The sequence below is a fragment of the Dendropsophus ebraccatus genome, chromosome 6, assembly GCF_027789765.1.
Source record: "Dendropsophus ebraccatus isolate aDenEbr1 chromosome 6, aDenEbr1.pat, whole genome shotgun sequence".
Taxonomy (NCBI): Eukaryota; Metazoa; Chordata; class Amphibia; order Anura; family Hylidae; genus Dendropsophus; species Dendropsophus ebraccatus.
In genome coordinates this window covers 116,787,640-116,810,009 of record NC_091459.1, presented here as the reverse complement: position 1 = coordinate 116,810,009, position 22,370 = coordinate 116,787,640, and the positions used below count along the sequence as shown (strand labels likewise).

Here is a 22,370-nt window from a genome sequence, read left to right as displayed (position 1 = left end):
CTGGCACAACCCCTGCCAACAAGCAAACCCCGGCCTGAGATAAGGAGGATAAGAAGCTAATAACAGGTCTTAGAGGGGACGATAAGGGGAAAGGGCAGGAAACCAACACACAAAGGAGAACACCACAAACTCCAACACGGCCCAACTTCTCAGCGCTGACGTCACGTTCCGTTCCGTGAAATAATATACCCCGCCCACTCCGGAGCGTCAGCAGCCGTCAGCCAATCAGATTGCCCCAGCTCGCCCCTGACAGAGGAAAGCTGGGGGAGAGGCCATGGCGGCTGCGCTACCCGGCCGCCTCTGATTGGCTATATTAATGATGGAATCCTGGCAGAGACCAATGGGCTGCGGACACGGCGGAAGGTGAGAGTGTAGCTGTGCAGTACTCAGGCGAAGTCCAGGCAGACGCTCCAGACACCACAGGGGACGCACCGGAGCCGGCGGCAGCATGGCCAGGATTCTGCTAGGTAAGGGGATCGGCTTATCGGCGCTCCATAGCTTCTGCCTTGTAGTCCTCTAGTATATTATATGCAGAGATTGCTCTGTGTTGTCCTTAGCGCTGAGCACCCAGGTGATGGTCTCTATAGTGACATCCTCCAGTGCATCTTCTCTGGTCACGTGATCATCCTTCTCCAGGGCATTGATCCCCAACCTGCACCTACTCAGTGCCTGCAAAACTACAACTCCCAGCATGCTTAGGGTTGTAGTTCTGCAGCCACAGGTAGTAGAATACCAATCTACAAGGAGATCGGATTTCTTGGGGTTGGCAAACCGTCTTCTATGGAAAATCCTTAAAAGTGTAAAGGGAGCATCCATAATAGAGTCCCCCAGCTTCTATGCATCTATCTGTCAATTATGATAATTGGTTTTATATTGTGACCTGCTATATGGCGGTATTATTTTTCTATTAGAACCATAGTGAGGCCCCATCTAAAGTATATGACACATGATCGGTCCCCAGGCTGATGAGCTGACATGACACCTGTCATTCCGGGTCCTAGGATTGGCGGCCACACCAGGATCTGCAGCAAAAATGCATCATATTATGATGTGAAACCGGCCCAAGGCTACACCTAGACCTTCCCAGAGCGAATGATCTTTATTGATTAAATTGTAGCGAAAGTTACCAATCAGTGAATCCTGTTCAGTCTTCACATACGAGAAGGTGGCCGTGGTATATGTAGTAGGAATCTAGGACTGGTGGAGTGTCCTGTAGTGAGACGCTGCGTAACGGTTTAAAAGTTTGCACTACTGTACTGACACAGCCGTGCAACTGTGTCGGTATAGTAGCACAAACTTTCAAACTGTTTCAGAGCTCCTGGCATCATAATGAATCATGATGCCGGAAGCTCAGATTTTCGGTCCACAGAACACTGTTCATGTACGGACAGTTTTTTCCGGACATGTGAATGCCCCCTTTGGCAAACATTGGCTGTTTTACATGTTCCTGCAGCCGATATAGTTAGCAGGAACATCATTTTATTCCTGTTTGATTGCCGGCGCGTTTAGGTGTGCCTGCAATCCAATTAACCATATAGGGGTGTACAGTGTACAGGGGTCGTAACGGCCATATGTCATGTGCACAGAGCGGGAACAACGACACTTGTTAGTGCACTAGCGGCTGCAAATAATTGACAAGTCAATTATTTGTGCAGCCATAGCGAACGCCGGCCGTTGTTCAGTACGGCGTGTGAACAATGGCCACTGTTCCCATAGAGTTCAATGCAGTGTATTTTTATGTAACAAGATTGGCCGTTGTTTTAATCGCCAGCAACGGTCGTTCTTCTCATAAAAAATACATTGTGTGAACATAGCCTTAAGGCCCTATTACACAAAACGATTATTGGCCGTATACGGCCGTTAATCACCCAGTGTAATAGAAGGTAACGATCAGCCGACATAAACGATGTTGGATGATCGTTGCTGCTGTTTGTCTTTCAACATGTTGAAAGACAAACGACAATGATGGCAGCGATCTGCTGCCGTTGCTACGTGGAATAGGAGGGGCGGCAGCAGACCGCCGCTGTCCTCTATGGGCTGCTTGGACGATCTAGCGATCACTTGGGCAGCTCCCAGCGGCCTCCCCTGCACTCACCCGTTCGCTGCCGCTGTGTGTAATGGCGGCGGCAGTGAGTGGGGAACAAGGAGCAAAGTGCGCTGACAGCACTCGTTTACTCCTCACAGCTGCCTCGTGTAATAGGGGCTTTATGGTGTGTTTACACAGGCAGATTTATCTGACAGTTTTTTGAAGCCAAAGCCAAGAACAGACTATAAACAGAGAACAGGTCATAAAGGAAAGACTGAGATTCCTCCTCTTATCATATCCATTCCTGGCTTTGGCTTCAAAAATTTGTCAGATAAATCTGTCTGTGTAAACGCACCATTAAACTCCAGGTAACGGCTTATCTCTCTGACAACAAAATGTTCCGGTATACTAAAATCTAACCAGTTGATCCGCCCCTCCCCCAATATCTGCATGGACACCATTCACATTAAAGCAGGGATGGGGAGCCTCTGACCCTCCAGCTGTTGCAAAAACAAAACTACAATTCCCATCATGCCTGGAGCCATCTGAAAATCATGGGAATTGTAGTTTTGCAGCAGCTGGAGGGATCAAGGTTCCCTGTCCGTGCATTAGATGGTCAGCTGCTCCTGCCAGTTGGGCCATGTCATGTCTAATGTATATGGCCGCCATGCTGGAAAATGTATTTAAAGGAAACATTAAAGGGTTTCTTCTTAAATATTGAACCCCGGTAAGTCCCATCCTACTTGTGACAGATCCTGAGATGAATTAGGTTGTCAGGCATATTGGTGCTTATTTATAGTGATCCTTGCAAAAAATCCGGCTAAGATTACAATGAGCTGTCAGTCCTGGAAGAAGCCGGGAGCATCGATTCCACACTCTCCTGTGTTTACTCTGCAGCGTGCCAGATGGGACACTTCCAAGTGATGCAACCTGTGCTACTGCGTCCTCATCACAGGCGCGGCCCTGCACACATTCGTTTCTATTCTCTAGCTTCTGGCCCTCTAACCTTTGCAAAACCACAACTCCCAGCATGCTCTGACAGCCGCAGGCCTGGAGTTGTAGTTTTGCAACAGCTGTAGAGCTAGATATTGTTCATCCCTTGAGCAGTATATGTTCGCCCCCCTCCAAGCATCATATTAACCTGAATTAATCTCCTTTCAGGCGCAGTCATTTGCTCGCTGTTTGTCGCAGCGCAGTGTGTATACTCTCCCAGCGATGATGTGGTCACGTTAACACCCTCCAATTTCCAGAAAGAGGTGCTCCAGAGTGACAGCTTATGGCTGGTGGAGTTCTATGCTCCCTGGTGAGTATTGTACCATTGTCATTTTTCATACTGGGAGTTGTAGTTCCACAACAGCTGGAGAGCCACATGTGGGAAGCAGGGATAGCGAGACTTCGAGCTCCTATTCCCAATGCAGAATGCAGAGGCCTTACCCGCACCATATGACCGTGAATGACGTCTTCTAAGAGACTAGTCACATCATAGGTAGCCAACGTGTGTACTGCTGACAGATATCTTATGTGTATGGCTACCATTACCCACAGGGAGAGTCTTGTGACTAATCCCTTAAAACTTTAAAGGGGTTAGGGCCCTATTCCACCGGACGATTATCGTTCGCATAATAGTTAACGATCTCAAACGACCGCTATTGCGAAAGACCGGAAAACGTTCACTCATTTCCATGGAACAATAATCGTTACTTATGATCATATTTGCGTTCGTTATTTCTTCGCTATTGCGTTCGTATCTAGTGCGAACGACCAAATGATGTCTTATTCAATGCGAATGTTTTGAGAACAAGCAACGATAAAAATAGGTCCAGGTCTTATAAAGCGATCAACGATTTCTCGATCAACTGCATTTCAACCAAACAATTATCGTTTAGAATCGAACGATTTAACGATAATCTGAACGATAATCGTCCGGTGGAATAGGGCCCTTATCCAGGCTTAGGAAAAAACATGACCACTTTCTTCCAGAAACAGCACCTCTTCTGTCCTCTCCTTCGGTATTGCAGTTTGGTTCCTTTAAAGTAAATAGAGATGGATTGTAATACCACACACAACCTGAGGATAAGGGTGGTGCTGTTTTAGCAAGAAAGTAGCTGTACTTTTTATTTTATTTTTTTTTTAATTCTGGGTTACACCTTCACTTTTACTCCATTGGGGACAATTTTGGGGTATAGTCGCTGGTAGCCGGTCATGAATATGGGACATTAGTGCGGATAGGAAGGCTGTTTTTTCCATTCAGCTCTACGGTACCTACACAAAGAGCCTAGGGCCATGCCTGGCTAATCTCCCCGCCGATCCATAGAACCAAAAAGAGCGTCAGACAGCATGTCCACCAGCTGCTCACTTCAAATGCAGGATCAGCAGATATATCTGTTCTTGTGATCAGTGAGGGGCTTACTGGTGGGCTTCCCAGTGATCAGACACTTACCAAGAAAGTCCCATTAACTTGTATCCTGAGACCATCTTTAACATGTGGTTAAGAGCCAGGGAAAAGTGACAGGTGTCAAACTGCGGCCCTCTAGCTGTTGCAAAACCACAGTTCCCATCATGCCTTGATATCTATAGCTTTGGCCGTCATCTGGGCATAATGGGAATTGTAGTTTTGCAACAGCTGGAGGGCTGTGAGTTTGACACTTTTGATCTAGCACGGCATCTAGCAAGGCTACAGCGCTAGTGACAAGCTGGAATAAAAAGTGTGTGTGTGTGTGTGTGTGTGTGTGTTATCAAATGTTATGGCCTCTTTAATGAGACTTTTCTATAGAAGTACTATACCAGTATAATGTGTAACTCCTATGATAACATATTGCGGTTTCTTTTAAAAGGTGCGGCCATTGTCAGCGACTGACCCCCGAATGGAAGAAAGCTGCGACTGCCTTAAAGGTAAATGTCTGTGTGTGAGCAAATGTGTGTTGAATAGACTATAGACATATAAAACACTCATTTACACAGGAGCATAACGTTTGCTATAATCTGCTCAGATCTTTTTAAGATTCATAAACTAAAGGAACTTTAGACCTGAGCAATCAAGACTGGCTCTGGAATCAGGGTATGAGATGGGTGAGACATAACGTAGCTGCCTCACACAGGCTAATATGAAGCAAAAGAGAATAGCAGGAATAATATATACAAATTTTGCATATTTACACTTTTTGAGACTGAAAAATCATCTTAGAAGCCGGGGGTCGCCTTATACGCCGTGTATGCTTGCCATATACGGTGGAGGGAGCTGAAAAATGGCAGCATCCCCACCATATGGGGCGACCACTATAAAAAAAACAAACCGTTAACTCACCTGTGACCCGTTCCGGCAGCCGAGCGTCTCCTGTCCCAATCCCGGCGCAGGCAGTGTGAGGTACACTGCCTGCGCCAGACATCCCCGAAGCTCTCCCGGGCAGCCGAGCATATAATCGGAGATGCTGCCAGGAGAGCTTCGGGAGGATGACAGAGACGCCGGAAGTTCCCAAAGCCTCTGTCATTCTCCCAAAGTTGTCCTGGCAGCTGAGCGTCTCCGAGCTTCTCCAGAGAGATGCTCGGCAGCCCAGGAGAGCTTCGGGGATCTCTGACACAGGTAGTGTACCTCACACTGCCTGTGCCGGGAACAGGACAGGAGACGCACGACTGTAACAGTTTTTTTTTTTTTTTTTTTTTTTTTTTTTTATTTAGCTGCGGCTAACCCCTGTCTGACCGCACCAGTTAACATTTGTCGGCGTATAAGGCAAACCCCTGACAATCTTCTTAAAAATCAAAGGGCGTCTAATAAACCCAGGCGCCTTATACGCCGGAAAATACCTTCTGTGTGTGTGGATGTGATCAGTAGTGAACGTAATCTAGTCTGTTACAGAGATGTTGAGGATCATATATATCTGTCTATAGAGAAGGCGTGAAGGTGACCAGGCTCTTATCTCATCTCTGTTGTTAATTTCAGGGAATAGTGAAGTTGGGAGCGGTGGATTGTGATGAGCACAAGTCTATGGGTGGTCAGTTTGGAATAAGAGGGTACCCAACCATCAAGGTCTTCGGTGCAAACAAGAACAAGCCAGAGGAATATCAAGGTAAGGGGCTGAGTTTTCAGTAGAGGCTTCTGGCCTCCAAAATTTTTTTTCTTATTCTTTTTAAGGGGTAGTCTGGAGGGGAAATTTTCTAGAAGCCTAGACGGTGATGTAAATATATAATTTAAATATTCAGTGTCCTTCCAAATACGGGAAAATATGGGACCTATGGTGCTGCTCCCCCCCTAACAAATATCTCAGAGTCTGATATACCCACATGGGGTTAACCCCTGAGTGATGGTTTCTTACTTTCCCTGCTATGAGGCTTCTCGTTTTCTGGTTTGTATACTTTATGGCTGTATGGTACTGATGGTTGTATTTTTGTGTAATTTATATTTACGGTCTCAATATTGTCCTGTATACTGCTTTGTAGTCTCCCATTAATAAAATTGAGTAAAAAATATATATATATAATTTAAAAAAGATGTACTCTCCTACCGTGGTTTCCAGCTGCTGCCACACAGACACTCCTGGTCCTCTGTTGGTCATCGCTTCTTCCTTTGACATGCCAGCACCACTACCCCTTTTAGGCATAAGTGGCTGTGGCCACTTATTGGCAGTGACTGAGGCAGGCAATTCTTGTGGGGTTGGAGCAACCAGGAAAAAGCAGGTTCCAACCGATGACCAACAGCATCTGCGTAACTTCTGAGGGGGACCAGGAGAGGTTAGTATAGCCTTTTTTATGTTTTATAAGGGTTGTCCTGGGGGAAAAAATAATAATAATAATGTGGTGATGCTGATGCCCCCACTTTTTGGTTTATTCCCTTATTTTCAGCTGCATTCTGCATTTCCAGCATGCAGGCCTATAGAGTAAGCGGGCAAGCAGAAATCTGCTTCGCACCACTCCTACAGGACTGAGTCATCCATTTGACACCTGTATACTCTGAATAGGGTCTCTATATCAGGGATGGGAAACCTCCGGCTCTCCAGCTGTTGCAAAACTACAATTCCCATCATGCCTGGACAGCAGAAGCTTTAGCTGTTTAGGCATGAAGGGAATTGTAGTTTTGCAACAGCTGGAGAGCCGAAGGTTTCCCATCCCTGCACTATATGCTTATACCCTTTCTCCACTGATGGACTGCAGGGGTGATGGACTGGAATACATTTTCAGTCTTTTGAGCAGCTAAAGCCTTCAGTTTTCTGAATGCATATTCCATATTCTTTTACAGGCGGCAGAACGAGTGACTCCATTGTTGACTCTGCGTTAGCTGCTCTTCGGTCTCTTGTGAAGCAAAGGCTTGGTGGAGGAGGTGGTAGCGGTGGTGGCAGCTATGAGTCTGGAAAACAGGTAGGTATCTGTGCACCCACATGAGTCTGGCTCTTCTTTACTCTTGCCTGTAGAGAAGATGAAACCTATACAGAAACAGCACCACCCCTGTGTGTGGTATTACAATTCAACTCCATACACTACAATGGAACTAAGCTGCAAAACCTAGACTCAAACTGAGGACAGGAGAGGTGCTGTTTCTGGAGAATGTGGCCATGTTTTTCTAAGCCTGGATAATCTCTTTAATATGCACTTCTCCCAATTATATCTAGTGATTGGTGGGGTCTCAGCACTGACACACCAACCAATCAAACCTTTTAATGTGACAGTGATTATTTAAAAGAACACTCAAAATAAAACTGTTGCAGGCCTTAAAGGGGAAGACCGGGCAAAATAATTTTAAGATATGTTATTGCCCAACAAAAGTTATGAAAATTGCTAATAAAGACTTATTATGGAAATTGCACCTATAGTGCCTTTTCTCTGCACTTATTACAACATGGCGGGTTCAGGTTGGTGATGTCAAGTCACATAAACTGCTGACACCTGCTGCAGCAGTGGGACAGACTGTAGCAGCAGCAGAGAACATGCACTATAGGTGCGTTTCCCCATAAGTGTCTATTTAGTAATTTTCATAACTTTTGACTATAACATCTTAAAATTATTTTTTCCAGACATCCCCTTTAAGAGGGTAGGGCATAACCCAGAGATTGACACCTCACCGGAGAGTATTATGCTCCACCCACTTCTGGTCCATGTGGTTGCAGTAAAGCATCTCTCTAAATGCTGTCGGGAAAAATGTCTGTCCCAATAACAATATACATAGAATAGAACAAAAACTGATTTATTATTTATCCAACGTTAGAAAAACATGTCCATTTTTTTTTCCAGAGACAGCACCTTTCTTTTCTCCAGTTCAGGTATGGTTTGCAAGCTCCATTCACTTCAATGGGACTGAGTTGCAAAACCTACGTTAAAACTGAAGAGGAGTGGTGCTGCATTTGATTAGCGGTGGCTGCTGAAGTTGGATAAAGCCCTAAGGCTATGTGGAAAACATGGATATAGTCATTGGCTCTATCCATGTTTTCCAGTTAACCTTAGAGCTTTATCCAAGTTCAGCAGCCACCGCTAATCAAATGCTGAATGATCGGGTTCGGATGGACTCGAACCCAAACCTGGTTCGCTTATCTCTAGTCTTGATGGATCCAAATTAGCATGGCTTTACTGCGGGCCGATCACATCAGACTAATCTCGGATTTCTTTGATTATGGTACAAAAGTGCTGGATGAAGGTGGTGCTGTGGATGTCGCCTATCTTGACGTCAGCAAAACTTTTAATACAGTTCCCACATAATGACCTGATAGAGAAGTTAGAGAAAATTGGTCTTAACCCCTGGATAGTTCAGTGGATTTGTGGTTGGCTGAAGGATAGATATCAGAGGGTTGTTGTTAATGGTGTATATTCCGAGCAGAGACTGGTTACAAGTGGTGGCTACAAGGGTCTGTGCTGCGTCCCATTCTTTTTAATATGTTTGTAAGTGACATAGGAGAAGGTTTGGTATGTAAGGATAGTGACATAGGAGAAGGTTTGGTAGGTAAGGGTAGTGACATAGGAGAAGGCTTGGTAGGGAAGGATAGTGACATAGGAGAAGGTTTGGTAGGTAAGGATAGTGACATAGGAGAAGGTTTGGTAGGTAAGAATAGTGACATAGGAGAAGGTTTGGTAGGTAAGAATAGTGACATAGGAGAAGGCTTGGTAGGTAAGGATAGTGACATAGGAGAAGGCTTGGTAGGGAAGGATAGTGACATAGGAGAAGGCTTGGTAGGGAAGGATAGTGCCAGAAGAGAAGGTTTGGTAGGTAAGAATAGTGACATAGGAGAAGGTTTGGTAGGTAAGAATAGTGACATAGGAGAAGGTTTGGTAGGTAAGGATACTGACATAGGAGAAGGTTTGGTAGGTAAGGATAGTGACATAGGAGAAGGCTTGGTAGGGAAGGATAGTGACATAGGAGAAGGCTTGGTAGGGAAGGATAGTGCCAGAAGAGAAGGTTTGGTAGATAAGGATAGTGACATAGGAGAAGGTTTGGTAGGTAAGGTTTGTCTATTTGCTGATGACACAAAAGTGTGCAACAGGGTTGATATTTTTGTTCAGTTCAGTGTTTCCAGTTGTAAAAAAAAAATGCACAAGGGAGGAGGAGTCATCTATCTGACTATCGTATCAGTTGTTCATCAGTGGCAAAGACTTCAGAAGAGAAGGATTTAGGGGTAGTAATTTCTGACGGGCAAAGGCTATGTTCACAACTGACTACAATTGATTGGCACTCAATGCACAACGGCCAGAAATAATTGACGTGTCAATTATTTCAACGGACTTGGCAAACAATGGCTGTTGTTCAATACATTGTGTGAACAATGGCCGTTGTTTGCATTGATTTCAGTGCAACACATTTCACTATGAAAAGAAAGGCCATTGTTTTAATAGAAAACAATGGCTGTTTTTTTTTTTTTCATAAAAGGTACATTGTGTGAACATAGCCTCAAAATGAGTCACCAGTGCAACCAGGCAGTAGGGAAAGCAAATTGCATGATGGACTGTATAGCTAGAGGTATAACCAGTAGGAAGAGGGAGATTGTGATCCCGCTGTATAGCGCTCTAGTGAGATCACATCTGGAATACTGTGTCCTGTGTCCAAACTCCCAGCAGAAGTAGTTGGTAAATCTACAATAACTGAATATAAACCTGCCTAGGATAAACATATATCTATCCTCAGATAAAGAGAAAGGGAAATACTAAGAGGACAAACTAGGTTTGTAATGCTTTATAGTTGTGAATCTTATAGAAGAATAAGCCTGACCTATTACAGTACAGTAATATAAAACAATGGCCTCCAGCATATCAGGGATCAAGATACAGTGCATGTAATGCTGTTAAAGAGGTTGTAGTATGTAGAAAGTTGATAAAATCCGATGTGTGCACATACATAAAGTAAAGAAGTAGAAACTTTATACCAAAGAAGTGAAACTTTATACTGCACGTTGGTGACAGGGCTCACACTCATTGAATAAAGTGAAAAAATTCAGGAGGAGCCAATGAGTGTGAGCCCTGTCAGTATTCTGTAAAATAAATAAAAAATAAAATAAAAAAATATATATATATATTTTTTTTATCCTTTATATCACCTTTTATAGCAGTTCTATTTTAAAAATGTAATATTGGCCTGCTTTGGATGTCCACATGTTCTCACCAATGACCATTCTGGATAAAACTTTCCATTGTGTTTGGCGAATGTGATGGCCACTACAGAAATTGGTTAATCCTCCATTTTGATTCCTGTAGAATTATTCTAGTGGTTTGCAATTTCTGCCACCCCTTTCCCTACTACCGTGTTTCCCCGAAAGTAGGACCCCCCCGAAAGTAAGGCAGGGTGAGGGTTTCGGGGGGGTCCGCCAATGTAGGGCACCCCCCGATTGTAGAGCAGGGTAGCTGGGAGGGGGGAATGTAAGGCCGCATATGGGTGGGGTCCCTGGGGAAAGTACAGGAACTGCTACGGTACCTCGCTCCATCCAGGAGCCGCCCGTATTCCGCCTTCAGTAAATGGCCTGCGGCGCATCCTGCTGCTCGAGCTGCGATTGGCCAGTCAGCTCGAGCTGCGATTGGCCAGTCAGCCGGCTCGCAGCTGATTGGCCGAACGTCACCTCGTCAGCCCGGTACCGCAGAGGAATCGCGTTGAGACAGAAGAAAGGTAAGGTGTGTATGTGTGTCTGTGGAATGAGAAGAAACAGGGGAAATGGAGGGGAATGAATAAGAAGAAGGATAGGAAAGGAATAAGGAGGAGTGGGAGGAAGCATGAGAAATCCAAAGGATCAAAGAGGAATAAGGGGGAAATGAATGGGGATGTATACAGGAGAGGAATATGGAGGAGCGTTAATAAATGTTAATTTTATTGTTAAAAAAAATATTTTTTTCATTTTTTTTCCCAATGTAAGGCCTCCCCCGAAAGTAAGGCAGGGTGGGACTTTTGGGAGTAAAATTAATGTAAGACAGGGTCTTACTTTCGGGGAAACACGGTATCTACAGTGTAGATTTCCTGACAGTTTTGAAGAGAAGGGATGTTATATCCAGTATTGGATGTATACAGAAGAAAGGTTCTCCATGCTCTTGTAGAAATCTTCTTAGAGAATACTTGTTCATTTTCCTCCTGATCCTTTCCACTTGCGGCTGACACAAGGTTTAGAGGTGGAGCTTATACTGGCAGTAGAGGGGGAGTTCTCCTCCTGCAGCACTAAGGGTCCTATTCCACAGGACGAGCAGGACCTGATCAACGACGTATACGGGCGCAGATCTGCTAAATCTCTGTTCGTTTACTGGGCCTATTCCACTGCCCCGATCGTGAAACAAGGGCTGCAGGGACATCGTTACCGATGTCCTTGCAGCCCTTGCTTCATACATTACCTGTCCAGCCGCAGGTCTTTTTTCCTCCGGCTCCGCGAGCCACGGCAGCTTCGGAGCGGGGCTGTCTGAACTGACAGACTGCTCAGCCAATCACTGGCCGCAGCAGTCCCGGACAGTGATTGGCTTAGCAGTCTGTCAGTTCAGACAGCCCGCTCCGAAGCCGATGCTGCCACGCGGGAGCGGGAGAAGACCTGCGGCCCGGACAGGTAATGTATGGTTCTGCTGAAATCGTCAGTCGCTGCCGTGCACCGCTATTCAACAGTAGCGATGCGCTGGTGGTGAACGACTATTTTAGGTCTGAACCTAAATGAACGATCAGCCGATGACTCGATCATCAGCTGATCGTTCTCTCTATTCCACAGAGCGGAAATCTGCCGAATGGGGCTGATTCGGCCGATTATCGCTCCTGTGGAAAAGGCCCCTTAGTCGTCTACAGTCAAACTGATCTGAACTTGAGGAGGATGAAGGAATAACTGACCAGTGCAGAAGAAAAATAATTTATTTTTGACAGTATAGAAACAAAGATGAATAGATATTTATTTGTAGAATTTCGTGCTACACGATTATTACAGCCTGTAAATGGGGACATGAACACAAAGCAGATATACCTAGTTTTGCCCTTTACCTACAAACACACACAGGCTATTCTGCATGCGTGTTTTACTGTCTACAAGAATAGACATGAACGCAACTCAAGCATATAGCCATAGGCTGTATCAATGTCCCTAGGGTTGCATCCAACTTCATCAGCCAACAGTAATCAAATGCCAATTGATCGGCGTAGCGCTCGTCTCTAGTCAAGAATCATTTAAGGAGAAAGTAAAACTTTCAAAGGAAAAGACAACTTCTACATGAGTAAGCAAAAACAAATAGTGGGTGGCGGATCTATATAGCTCTGGCAAGAATCCAGTTATTATCCACTGGTGATCACACAGTTATGGCTGCCCAAAATATGACAATAGTCTCCAAATGTGAAGCCCTATATAGAGCGAGTTGTAGGTTGTTTGATATGTCATCTCTTCTGTGATGGGATTATCATTGTGCAGAAACAATATGTACAGTATCAGCAAAGAAAACCACAACGGCAACCACCGCAAGACGAAGAAGACTATGAGCCCGGTAGACAACGGGGTCAACAACGCCAGAAGCAACGGCAGCGTCCTCCATCTCAACAATACGGCTCCCAGGAGCAGCAGAGGCGGCGTCCACCCCCCAAAGGTCGTTGCCAAGCCCAAGATGACGAGGACTAAGGCCCAGCATATGGCCGCTAGTCTGAAGTTTTCCTTTTAACCTAAGCCAGAGCCCCTCAGATCTTTGTGATTATATTGTTGTCTGAATGACTTGAGGAATAGCGACAAACAACGTAATGATTTAATTGAGTAGCCCCCCCCCCTTATGTGATGATAGGTTCACATTCATCATCTAAAGCTCTTGTAACCTTTTCTTCTTCCATGTGACTACTATATGGATTCTGTACTTCTAAAAACTTATCATGTTACATTATAAAATCGCACTACAGTTCTGCTCTTATAAGATGAGTTCTGTCATTCAGTACCTGTGATCACACACCGCTTTTACTATTAGCCATTTAGCAATGGTGGTGCCAGAGATGGAAAGACAATTTAGTTTACATCCATCTAAATGACTGGTATATTGGTGTTTGAAACCAATGGTATAGAATTTGGTTTGGTGCAACACCATCTCGTTCCCACTAAGCCAGGCCTCCTTAGGGATGTAGCGTAGAAAGTGTCCATAACACAAGATCTTTGGGTCAAGTCATAGAATCATTATTCTGCCAATGGCAACCCTTCCCCGTCTTCTCCATCATCAACGAGTCACATGACCAAGGAAGCCAAATCCCCAAAGCTTGACATAGTAAATAAATCAATAATGGTAGCCCATTCAAGACTAAAGCTTAACCTGAATACTAGTTCTGAAGTTGAATGGCAGCAATCGCTTTGTTAGGCTTCTTTGACAATATGTTAAGGAAAAAAAAAAGAAAAGTCACGTCCATATGAGCAACGTTTGAAACTAGATGCCCAATCTCCCCTGCATATTCCAATCTGGGCCCTACCGATTCCTGGACTCCCTTTCCTTTCATATTAGTCCTACCCTCTAAGCCATGACACAATTGCACACTCCAGTGCGGATAAGTTGGACATGAAGTTTGATTGCTCAGCACTCAATACCCAAGATCTCCCTCCATATTAAAAATTGGAAGACCGTTCAATTTTAGTGTATAGCTGAATGAACATTTATTGGAAAGGAAAGCTATATGTGGTGAAAAAGTACAAATTCTCCATTACATTATGATAAAATGGTGATAAAATAGAGGGCCCCATAACCTACGACTTGGAAATGGAAGGTAGAAGGAAGTCTTTAACAAAGCCGGAGGATTAGTACTAAGATGGTGCCAGCATTAAATTAGATGTTTGGTTACTAGGTTTAGGCCTAAATGCATGGTTCCAAAATGCGTTTGACACCATCACATGACCCATAGTTCTCTTGCGTCATACAACTGTTGCTTTGTGAACCTACTCATAGTTGGGAGTTCCCGCACCAAGATCAACCAGTGCCGGCCATGGTTCTCTTCTGCAGAATTCACGTCATATAAAACTTCGAGGAGGATAGTTCATTGGTTCTAAAACACAGATATGATGCGTTTCGTCATATTTGTATAATGTGATGGATCGCAGACTGCAACTAATCTATAAAATATTAAGCAAAGGCTGTAAACCTGAGCAGGTTCTGTAAAATGGAGCGATCTAGTGGTTTGGCGACCAGCTCCTCAACTTTGAGCAGTGGACTATACTTGTCTTCTATAGCTGCACAACGAAATAATTTACCAGACTACCATTTATAGTAGAAGACCCGTCATCTGGAGCACTCCACGTTTTGTGTTCTATCCATCCTTAGCATATGTTCTCCTGTTGTATCTACCAGGAAGATAACATGAGTGCCCTTAAGTTGGCAGGATCCATATTTGATCTAGGAAATGTGTCTGCAGGAAGGGTACGGCTTCACGTGGAAGAGACCCTGTGGGTTTACAGAGAATTCTTCTTAGCCTGTGCTCCATATAGAGAAAGGGAAGTCCTCCATCTGTAGACGGCTACTTTGAGGGTCTTCTTCCCCATTAGTACAGAGCAGGCTGCTGAGATGCCTTTATAGCGGAAGGGTGTTGTGCATATAGTGAGGGCTTTTTTTACATTGGTATACAGCGAATGCAAGGTACTCTTTGTATGAAATAGATTTTTCAGGGCTATATAAAGATATTAGATCTTGCTCTCACCACCTCAATCTCTGTATTCATGTTGACACCATCGATCTTGGCAGACTCTTGTATGGTGCTGGCCATGATGCCGTGTGTATGTTATAACTTACGTGTACATGCAGGCAGCAGACGTAACCTGCTCTTAGAGACAGCTAGCCCCCTTAAAGAAAAGATCCAACAGTGTCCACATCAATGTAAAGGTCCTCGGAGCAAAGTAACTTTTTACAGCTCCCGACAACTGGACAATCACGTTACATCCTAGGGATGGATTCTCCTTTTTGACCCTGTTTTCTCCATAACTAATCTGGAAAAGTGCTCAGTGAAAAGTCTCGAGTCCTCCTCCTACTTAGTATGTAAACTGCACAAAAGAAAATAATTTTTGGAATTGTGTGACTAGTTTCCATTGTCTTCACTATGGACAGTAATAAAGTAAAATAACCTTATTGCCTTTAGTGTTTTTGATTTAGGTGTTAGGGTGGTCGGAATATGTCTTTGCAGGCGTAGCATTGATTCATTTTTAGGTATCTTCTTGGTTCTATCATAATAGCAGTGCAGACAGTGAAGTTTCTCCTATAGTCTATAGTAACTTATAAGTCAATTTAGATATACATACATCTAGGTATAGTGCTCTGGTTTTCCCTCCTTTATGTTTAATTTGCAAATGAGCGCAACTTGCCATAAGTTGTATCCATATTTTCCCGGACTCCCTAGGGCTGCGTCCAACTTCTTTAGCCTCCGGTACTGAAATGCTGAGCGATCTCGAGCTTGCTCAAATTAGGCTCCTCTCTAGTCCACTTGCATTATGATCTTTTATTGGTGATTTTTGATACGCTACCCATTCCCATACTCAGTGCCAGCAAGTGACATAGTCCAACGATATGTTAAATGTAGGCTAAGAATTAGGTCATTTTCAGATATTTTGGGTAGTAACAGCCTTAGCCAGAGAGTAAAGCGGCTACAAGCAGTATCTCTTGTTATTGTGCGCCACTTACAACTTATTACACAAAATAATGTAATGCCTAATATTTTTCCTGTGGTGGCGCTGCAGAGGCATTGAACACTTACTGCAGAGCTTCCAAGATGATCAGATTATTGGCAGGGGTCATGGCGAGCAAAGGAGGATTGCTCTCACCATCCAACCATATGTCTGGCTTTTATTGTAGCCCATGGTTAGACTTCCATCTTCTCCTTATCTGACCTTATGTGACCACCACCGCCTAATCCATCCCGCCACTCCTACAGATATTGCAAAATCAGGAACATTTTCAGTGAATGTGGAAGTAGTCTGTAATTATTAGTATTCTGGAATTACTAATCTCCATTATATCTTTTGCATTCTGTAGCAGAGGAGCGGTGGAAGCAAAAAGGACGTCATCGAACTTACCGACGACAATTTCGACAGACAAGTATTGGGCAGCGACGAAGTGTGGCTTGTGGAGTTCTTCGCTCCGTGGTGCGGCCACTGTAAGAAGTAAGTGGGCACTAGTGCTTCCGGCATCTTTTGCACTCTTGGCGCCTCAGTTGTCGTTTAAAGGAAACCTGTCACCCCTCATCGCGCGGGGTCCCGCTTCCTGAGCTGGTTGGGTGACTGAGATTTCAGCGCCCGAAGCCCGGCGCGCGCTCACAGGAGAGTCCGATGCCCATAGAGAATGACGGAGCAGCGGACTCCCCATTCATTCTCTATGAGCATCTGACTCTCCTGTGAGCGCACGCGCCGGGCTTCGGGTGCTGAAATCTCAGTCACCTGACCGGCTCAGGAAGGGGGACCCAGCACGCTGAGCTAAGTATAGGAGATCTAACAGGGGGTCGGGAGCCTGTCACCCCGACACAGGGAGTGACAGGTCCTCTTTAAATTTGAACGATATGTCACTTTTTTGCACGATAATCGTCTCTTGTAAAAGGGTCCTTAGACTGTTACTTTCATTTAACGCTTTTTTGACATGTGACAGATGCTTTCAACATTTTGATCAGTCTGGGTCTAGTTGCTGTGACTGATCATCTCCTGCAGGAGGGAGACTGGGAGAGAAGCACTCAGTTGTGCACTTCTCCTAGATCATTCTAGTGATTTTAGTGGAGGTCTGAAGCCTCAGACCCAAACTGACCAACTTTTTGTTAAAACTTTTTGTTGAGAAAATGATGATAATGATAAATTTACTTCTCAGATTTATTAACAATGTGTCTATCTTTAGCTTAGAACCTGAATGGGCAGCCGCAGCCAGCGAAGTTGCTGAACAAACCAAGGGCAGAGTTAAGCTGGGTGCTGTAGATGCCACTGTACACCAAGGACTAGCCAGCCGCTATGGGGTGAGTAATGACTGGTTATGGCCATAAATCTATAGGATAAAAATTAAGGCATCACCAGGGACAGGTCAGGAGATTGTATATTACTACATACGGGAACCAGTGATCATGCTGTTATCTTCATGTACATCAGGTCATGGGAAAACCACTATTGAACTATATCTGGTCCATTTTTATTGGGTTTGTTCATTTTGTGTTTGTGTGTTTGTTTTTTTTGTTTTTTTTTTTTGTTTTTTTTGTCCTTATGTCTGAGAATGTTGCCCATGGCCATTACTATACTGTATGCCCTGTAATATATGTGCTGCTAGCTACAGAGTTATTGGAGGCCTTTCACTAATAGGATTGCACCTTGGTTGCTTTGCTTAGCTTGTATGCTACTTCAATGTCTCCTTCTAACAATCTGGGGTAGTCCAGAGCACGGCATAGGGGGTAACCAGCTGATCCTCCTGTCACGGGAATGGAGATCAGACTAAACCCTGTAGCACACATTCCCGACTGCTGCAAGTACAGTGTCCTTCAGAGTGAACCTGTCTGCTTCCATGTCAGTCACCGCAGCTTCTATAACTAGAATTCTACTTCTTCCAGATCAGGGGATTTCCCACCATTAAAATCTTCCAGAAAGGAGAGGAACCTGTCGACTATGAAGGTGGCCGGACAAAAGCCGACATTGTGGCTCGTGCTCTTGACTTGTTCTCTGAGAACGCGCCTCCCCCTGAGATCCTGGAGGTTGGTCTGTTTCATGGCTTGTCTTTTTCTATGTGTAGTTTCATTGTAAGGGTCCATTCACACATACTGTGTTTGCTGTGTAAACCAGACCAACAAAATGCTTTAACACTGCACCAAACCTACAGCGAGCACAATATATGTGACTATCATAAAGCAAGTATACGAAAATGAGCTGTCACCGGGCCAGATGGTCACCCTAAGGAATGATACAACCCCTTTTCCAAGAGAGAGGTCTGGCAGACACTTATCCTCTTCCTCTATTGTAATAACACGTAGTTTTAGTAGATGTATTTCCCATAAAATCACAATAGCGTCTTTTGTCTGCATTGTACTGTCCCTCTTATTCTTCCTGGAAATGTGTGATTAAGCGGACATGTGGGTGTTTCCATTCCTTGTGTCAAAGAGGCGTGTCATTACATTTGCTGACATTGTCCAATCAGTGCAGACTGTGTATGGACACGCCCTATTGTCATGGAGGATGGTAACACTAAAGGCCCTATTACACGGAATGATTATCGTTTAAAAATTCGCTAAAACGGTTTAAGGGTACGTTCACATGTACCAGATCCGCAGCGGATAGCACTGACAGCGCTGTGCTGCTGCGCTGTTCCGCTGTGCTGCTGCTGTCAGGCCTGGCTCTCTCCTCATGGCTCGGGGCACTGCACGTCCACCCCCACCCCAAAGCAAGCTGGAGTGGTGAGAGCCGTGCCCAACAGCAGCTGCACAGCGGAGCCTGCATGATGTAACAATGCTCTGTGCTGGAGGATAAGTGCCGCTCCACTCCAGCCGCTGTCAGTGCTACGCTCCGGCCGCCAGGGGTTAATTTACATACTCGCAGCGCGATGTCAATCCCGCTGTGAGTATGTAATGTCAATAGGGTTGAATGACACTGGATCCGCAGCGAATTCGCAGCGTGAAATCCTGCGGATCCAGTATGTGTGAACGTACTCTAAATGAACAATTTATCTGTCCGTGTAATAACGCCCAACGATGAAACGACGAATGCAAAATCATTCATTTTGGTCTTTCAACATGTTGAAAATTATCGTTGTTAGTTCGCCAATCGTTCGCTTATTTGTTCGTGTAATAAGTTGTTCACCGATTAAAACATGTTGTGTGGTTTGTCCACAGGAACGATTGGCGACCATATATAACAATGTAAAAACAATCGTTTGTAACAGTATTTAGTGAATGTAGTAACCTCAGAATCGTTCGCTAAACTATCGCTAGCAAACAATCGTTATAGTGAATCTTTGAACAATAATCGCTACATGTAATGCGGCCTTGAGCTGTCAATCTGATAAATTACCAGAAGGAATAGCTGAGAAATTGAACAATGCTTTAAGCATTTCAAGGGTAATGCAGGAATTTACTAAAGTGTAACATTGGATATTGACTGCTAATGAAGTTGGATGTGTTAACTAGTGATAAGCGAACTTGCCATACGTTCAGGTTCGGTTGAACCCCAACGCTGTGCATTTGTTTCCTGGCAGATGGAGAAGTTGGATGCAGCCCTAGGGCTAACAGGAAAAATATTAATACAGCCTATGGCTTATAGCTGTATCCATGTTTTCCAGGACTTCCTAAGGTGGCACCCAACATCAGTCACTGGGAATCGTTGGGGCTCTGGCGTTGAAGATCAGCCAGTTTGCTCATCGCTAGTGTTAACACTATAACATTGCAGCTCTGTTACCTGTTCCCAGTCATGAATATTGAGCCTTTTCTTCTAACTCTCTGACAGATCCTGAATGACGACGTTGTCAAGAAGACCTGCGATGAACACCAGCTCTGCATAGTCGCCGTCCTGCCTCATATCCTTGACACAGGTAACAATCTATTCCCACAAGTGTATATCAGGCTCCTAGTAATGGTCTATATCCTGTTGCTCTAGGCCGGGATGTCTATTTTACTTTAATTTAGTACCCAATAGTCAGAAAATTCTGATAATCCAGCACATCCAGTTTTTGACTAATCGCAGTGGATAGTGTTCTGTTTCCGCTTACTATAGTGTTCTCTCGGTGACATGTATTGGGGTTTATTGCAGGGGCGTCTGGAAGAAATGCCTATCTAGAGGTCATGCTCAAAATGGCTGACAAGTACAAAAAGAAGATGTGGGGGTAAGTTTGACTAGGTCAAATTCTTTTACTCAAAGATCAAATTTATTTAAGGGGTATTCTGGATACATAAGGGGATAGGTCAGCCACATTTGTAGCACTACTACTCCTAACATGCCTAAGGGATTCATCTTGCAGACTGCAGCCATAGTCTTAGGGCTTTACCACTGAGTTATAGTCTTGTATGCTTTGTTACAGATGGCTCTGGACTGAGGCCGGTGCACAGCTCGATCTGGAGACCTCTCTTGGTATCGGCGGCTTTGGTTACCCAGCCATGGCAGCTGTTAATGCACGGAAGATGAAGTTTGCACTATTGAAGGGTTCCTTCAGTGAGCAGGGAATCAACGAGTTCCTACGGTAAGGATTACTTATATTCTTTGTGATATTATCTGTTCAGTCAGAACTTAAGCCATATAATGCCCTGCACTATACTAGATTGCTGGAGAACAAGACCCCCATATTCCACAAGGTCATGTCTTTTCTAATGTATTTGCAGAGAGCTGTCATTTGGCCGTGGTTCCACTTCGCCAGTCGGTGGTGGCGCTATTCCTAAGATTAACACAGTTGAGGCCTGGGATGGCAAAGACGGAGAGGTAAGAATATATGTGATTTATCCCCTCGGAGATCATCAGTCATCACCGTATAGGAGCTGCTGCATCCAGCCATGGTCATGCTAAGTCTGCCACTGGGGAAGACTTTAAACCACTAGCCAAACTCCACCAGCAGGAGGTGCTGAGCAGATTGATATATAGTTCTGCGGATAAGGTTTCAGGATAACCTATCATTTATTAATGTTCATTTTGGGCTAAGTAGTCAAGTGGGGGGTCCTATTCCATGATAGATCTTTAAGTGTGCCTATAGATAGCTGTCAGTCACAAAGTAGGACTGCCTATATGACTAATTAGCCAAAAATGATCAGAGGTTTACATGTATAAATTTAGAAACCAGTGGAGAGTAAAGGACGGCACTCCAGCAGGCGGTGCTTCTCGTGGTGCGATAAACCAGTAGTATGTAGAAAAAAACCTGGCACTCACCAAATTGGTGCTCCATTTATTGTAGTGCAAGCTGCATCAGTATTACATCAGTACACGTTTTGGCCATCATGGCCTTCATCAGCTTTAGCTCAAGCTAAAGCTGATGAAGGTCCTACCGGGCCTAAACGTGTACTGATGTAATACTGATGCAGCTTGCACTACAATAAATAAAGAAAACGATTTGGTGAGTGCCGGGCTCTTTTCTACATAAATTTAGAAATTATTCTGTGACTTTTCCCACCAAACTATATTTCTTTGTGTGGTGTCAGTTCCTTAATAAATCCACCTTTATATCTGTTTCTTCTGCAGCTGCCTGTTGAGGATGACATTGATCTCAGCGATGTAGAACTTGATGACATTGGAAAGGAAGAACTGTGAAGAGAAGAAGCACATCACTCCTTGTTGTATTGTTACATCCCTCTTCTTGAAGGAACTTTCTAGCTGGTGGACATCCACTCGTCCGGCCTGCTGGGGTGGCAGCAGCAATGATTTGTAATCTGACAGATACATGTGCACTTGAAGAACAGGATTACAGTGATAACAATGGACAGTTCCTCTCGGGAGAACGCTGGAAAAAAATTCTATGAATTGTTGTAACAGTGATGAGTTCTCTTGTTTGCTCTTTAGACTTTTTTTTTCCTTTTTCTTTTTTTAAAATTTTGCCTGGGGTTGGTAGGTGATGTTTGCATACTGAAGGAGTTATCGGTCCTGTTCACCAGTCGAGAACTGTCCCCAGAACGTCCTGTTGGTCGACACTGCAAACATTTATTTTGTTTAATGTATTTTATGTTTTTGGGAATTTTCATCGGTAAATTGATCAGCTTGACTCAATTTCTGAATAAAATATTTTTTGACATTTTGTGTTATTTTTGCTTGATGAGTTATCTGTAAATGTAGCTTTTGTTTTTGTTTCTGATTATTATTATGTTATGTCACTTATTTTTGCTAATAGTTTTGAGGTTCTGGAGGCACAAACATAGATGGATAGATGGATGGATAGATAGTCATTTAGAGGATTATCTTGCATTTGGGCGATGTACAGGCTCTTTATATGGTCTAGTACTAGGTAGAGATAAGAGAATTTGCAGTACAAACAAAGCAAATCACTTTGTTAGCTC

The 22,370-nt window shown here is 44.2% G+C and overlaps 1 protein-coding gene across 1 annotated transcript; it reads left to right on the top strand.

Annotated features, from left to right (window-relative positions):
- The first annotated feature begins 271 nt into the window (after nucleotides 1-271).
- On the top strand, nucleotides 272-22,108 carry PDIA6 (protein disulfide isomerase family A member 6). Its single transcript, XM_069975728.1, has 13 exons — nucleotides 272-467; nucleotides 3,188-3,329; nucleotides 4,861-4,918; nucleotides 5,964-6,090; nucleotides 7,257-7,375; nucleotides 16,421-16,548; nucleotides 17,267-17,381; nucleotides 17,964-18,104; nucleotides 19,846-19,930; nucleotides 20,149-20,221; nucleotides 20,417-20,575; nucleotides 20,715-20,811; nucleotides 21,562-22,108. The coding sequence occupies exons 1-13, from the start codon at nucleotides 449-451 to the stop codon at nucleotides 21,628-21,630; spliced, it is 1,332 nt and encodes a 443-aa protein (XP_069831829.1). The 5' UTR covers nucleotides 272-448; the 3' UTR covers nucleotides 21,631-22,108.
- Nucleotides 22,109-22,370: the final 262 nt, after the last annotated feature.

Coding starts and splice junctions, on each gene's coding strand:
- PDIA6 (XM_069975728.1), top strand. Junction 17,382..17,963: donor GACTAGCCAGCCGCTATGGG/GTGAGTAATGAC, acceptor TACTTCTTCCAG/ATCAGGGGATTTCCCACCAT. Junction 18,105..19,845: donor CTCCCCCTGAGATCCTGGAG/GTTGGTCTGTTT, acceptor ACTCTCTGACAG/ATCCTGAATGACGACGTTGT.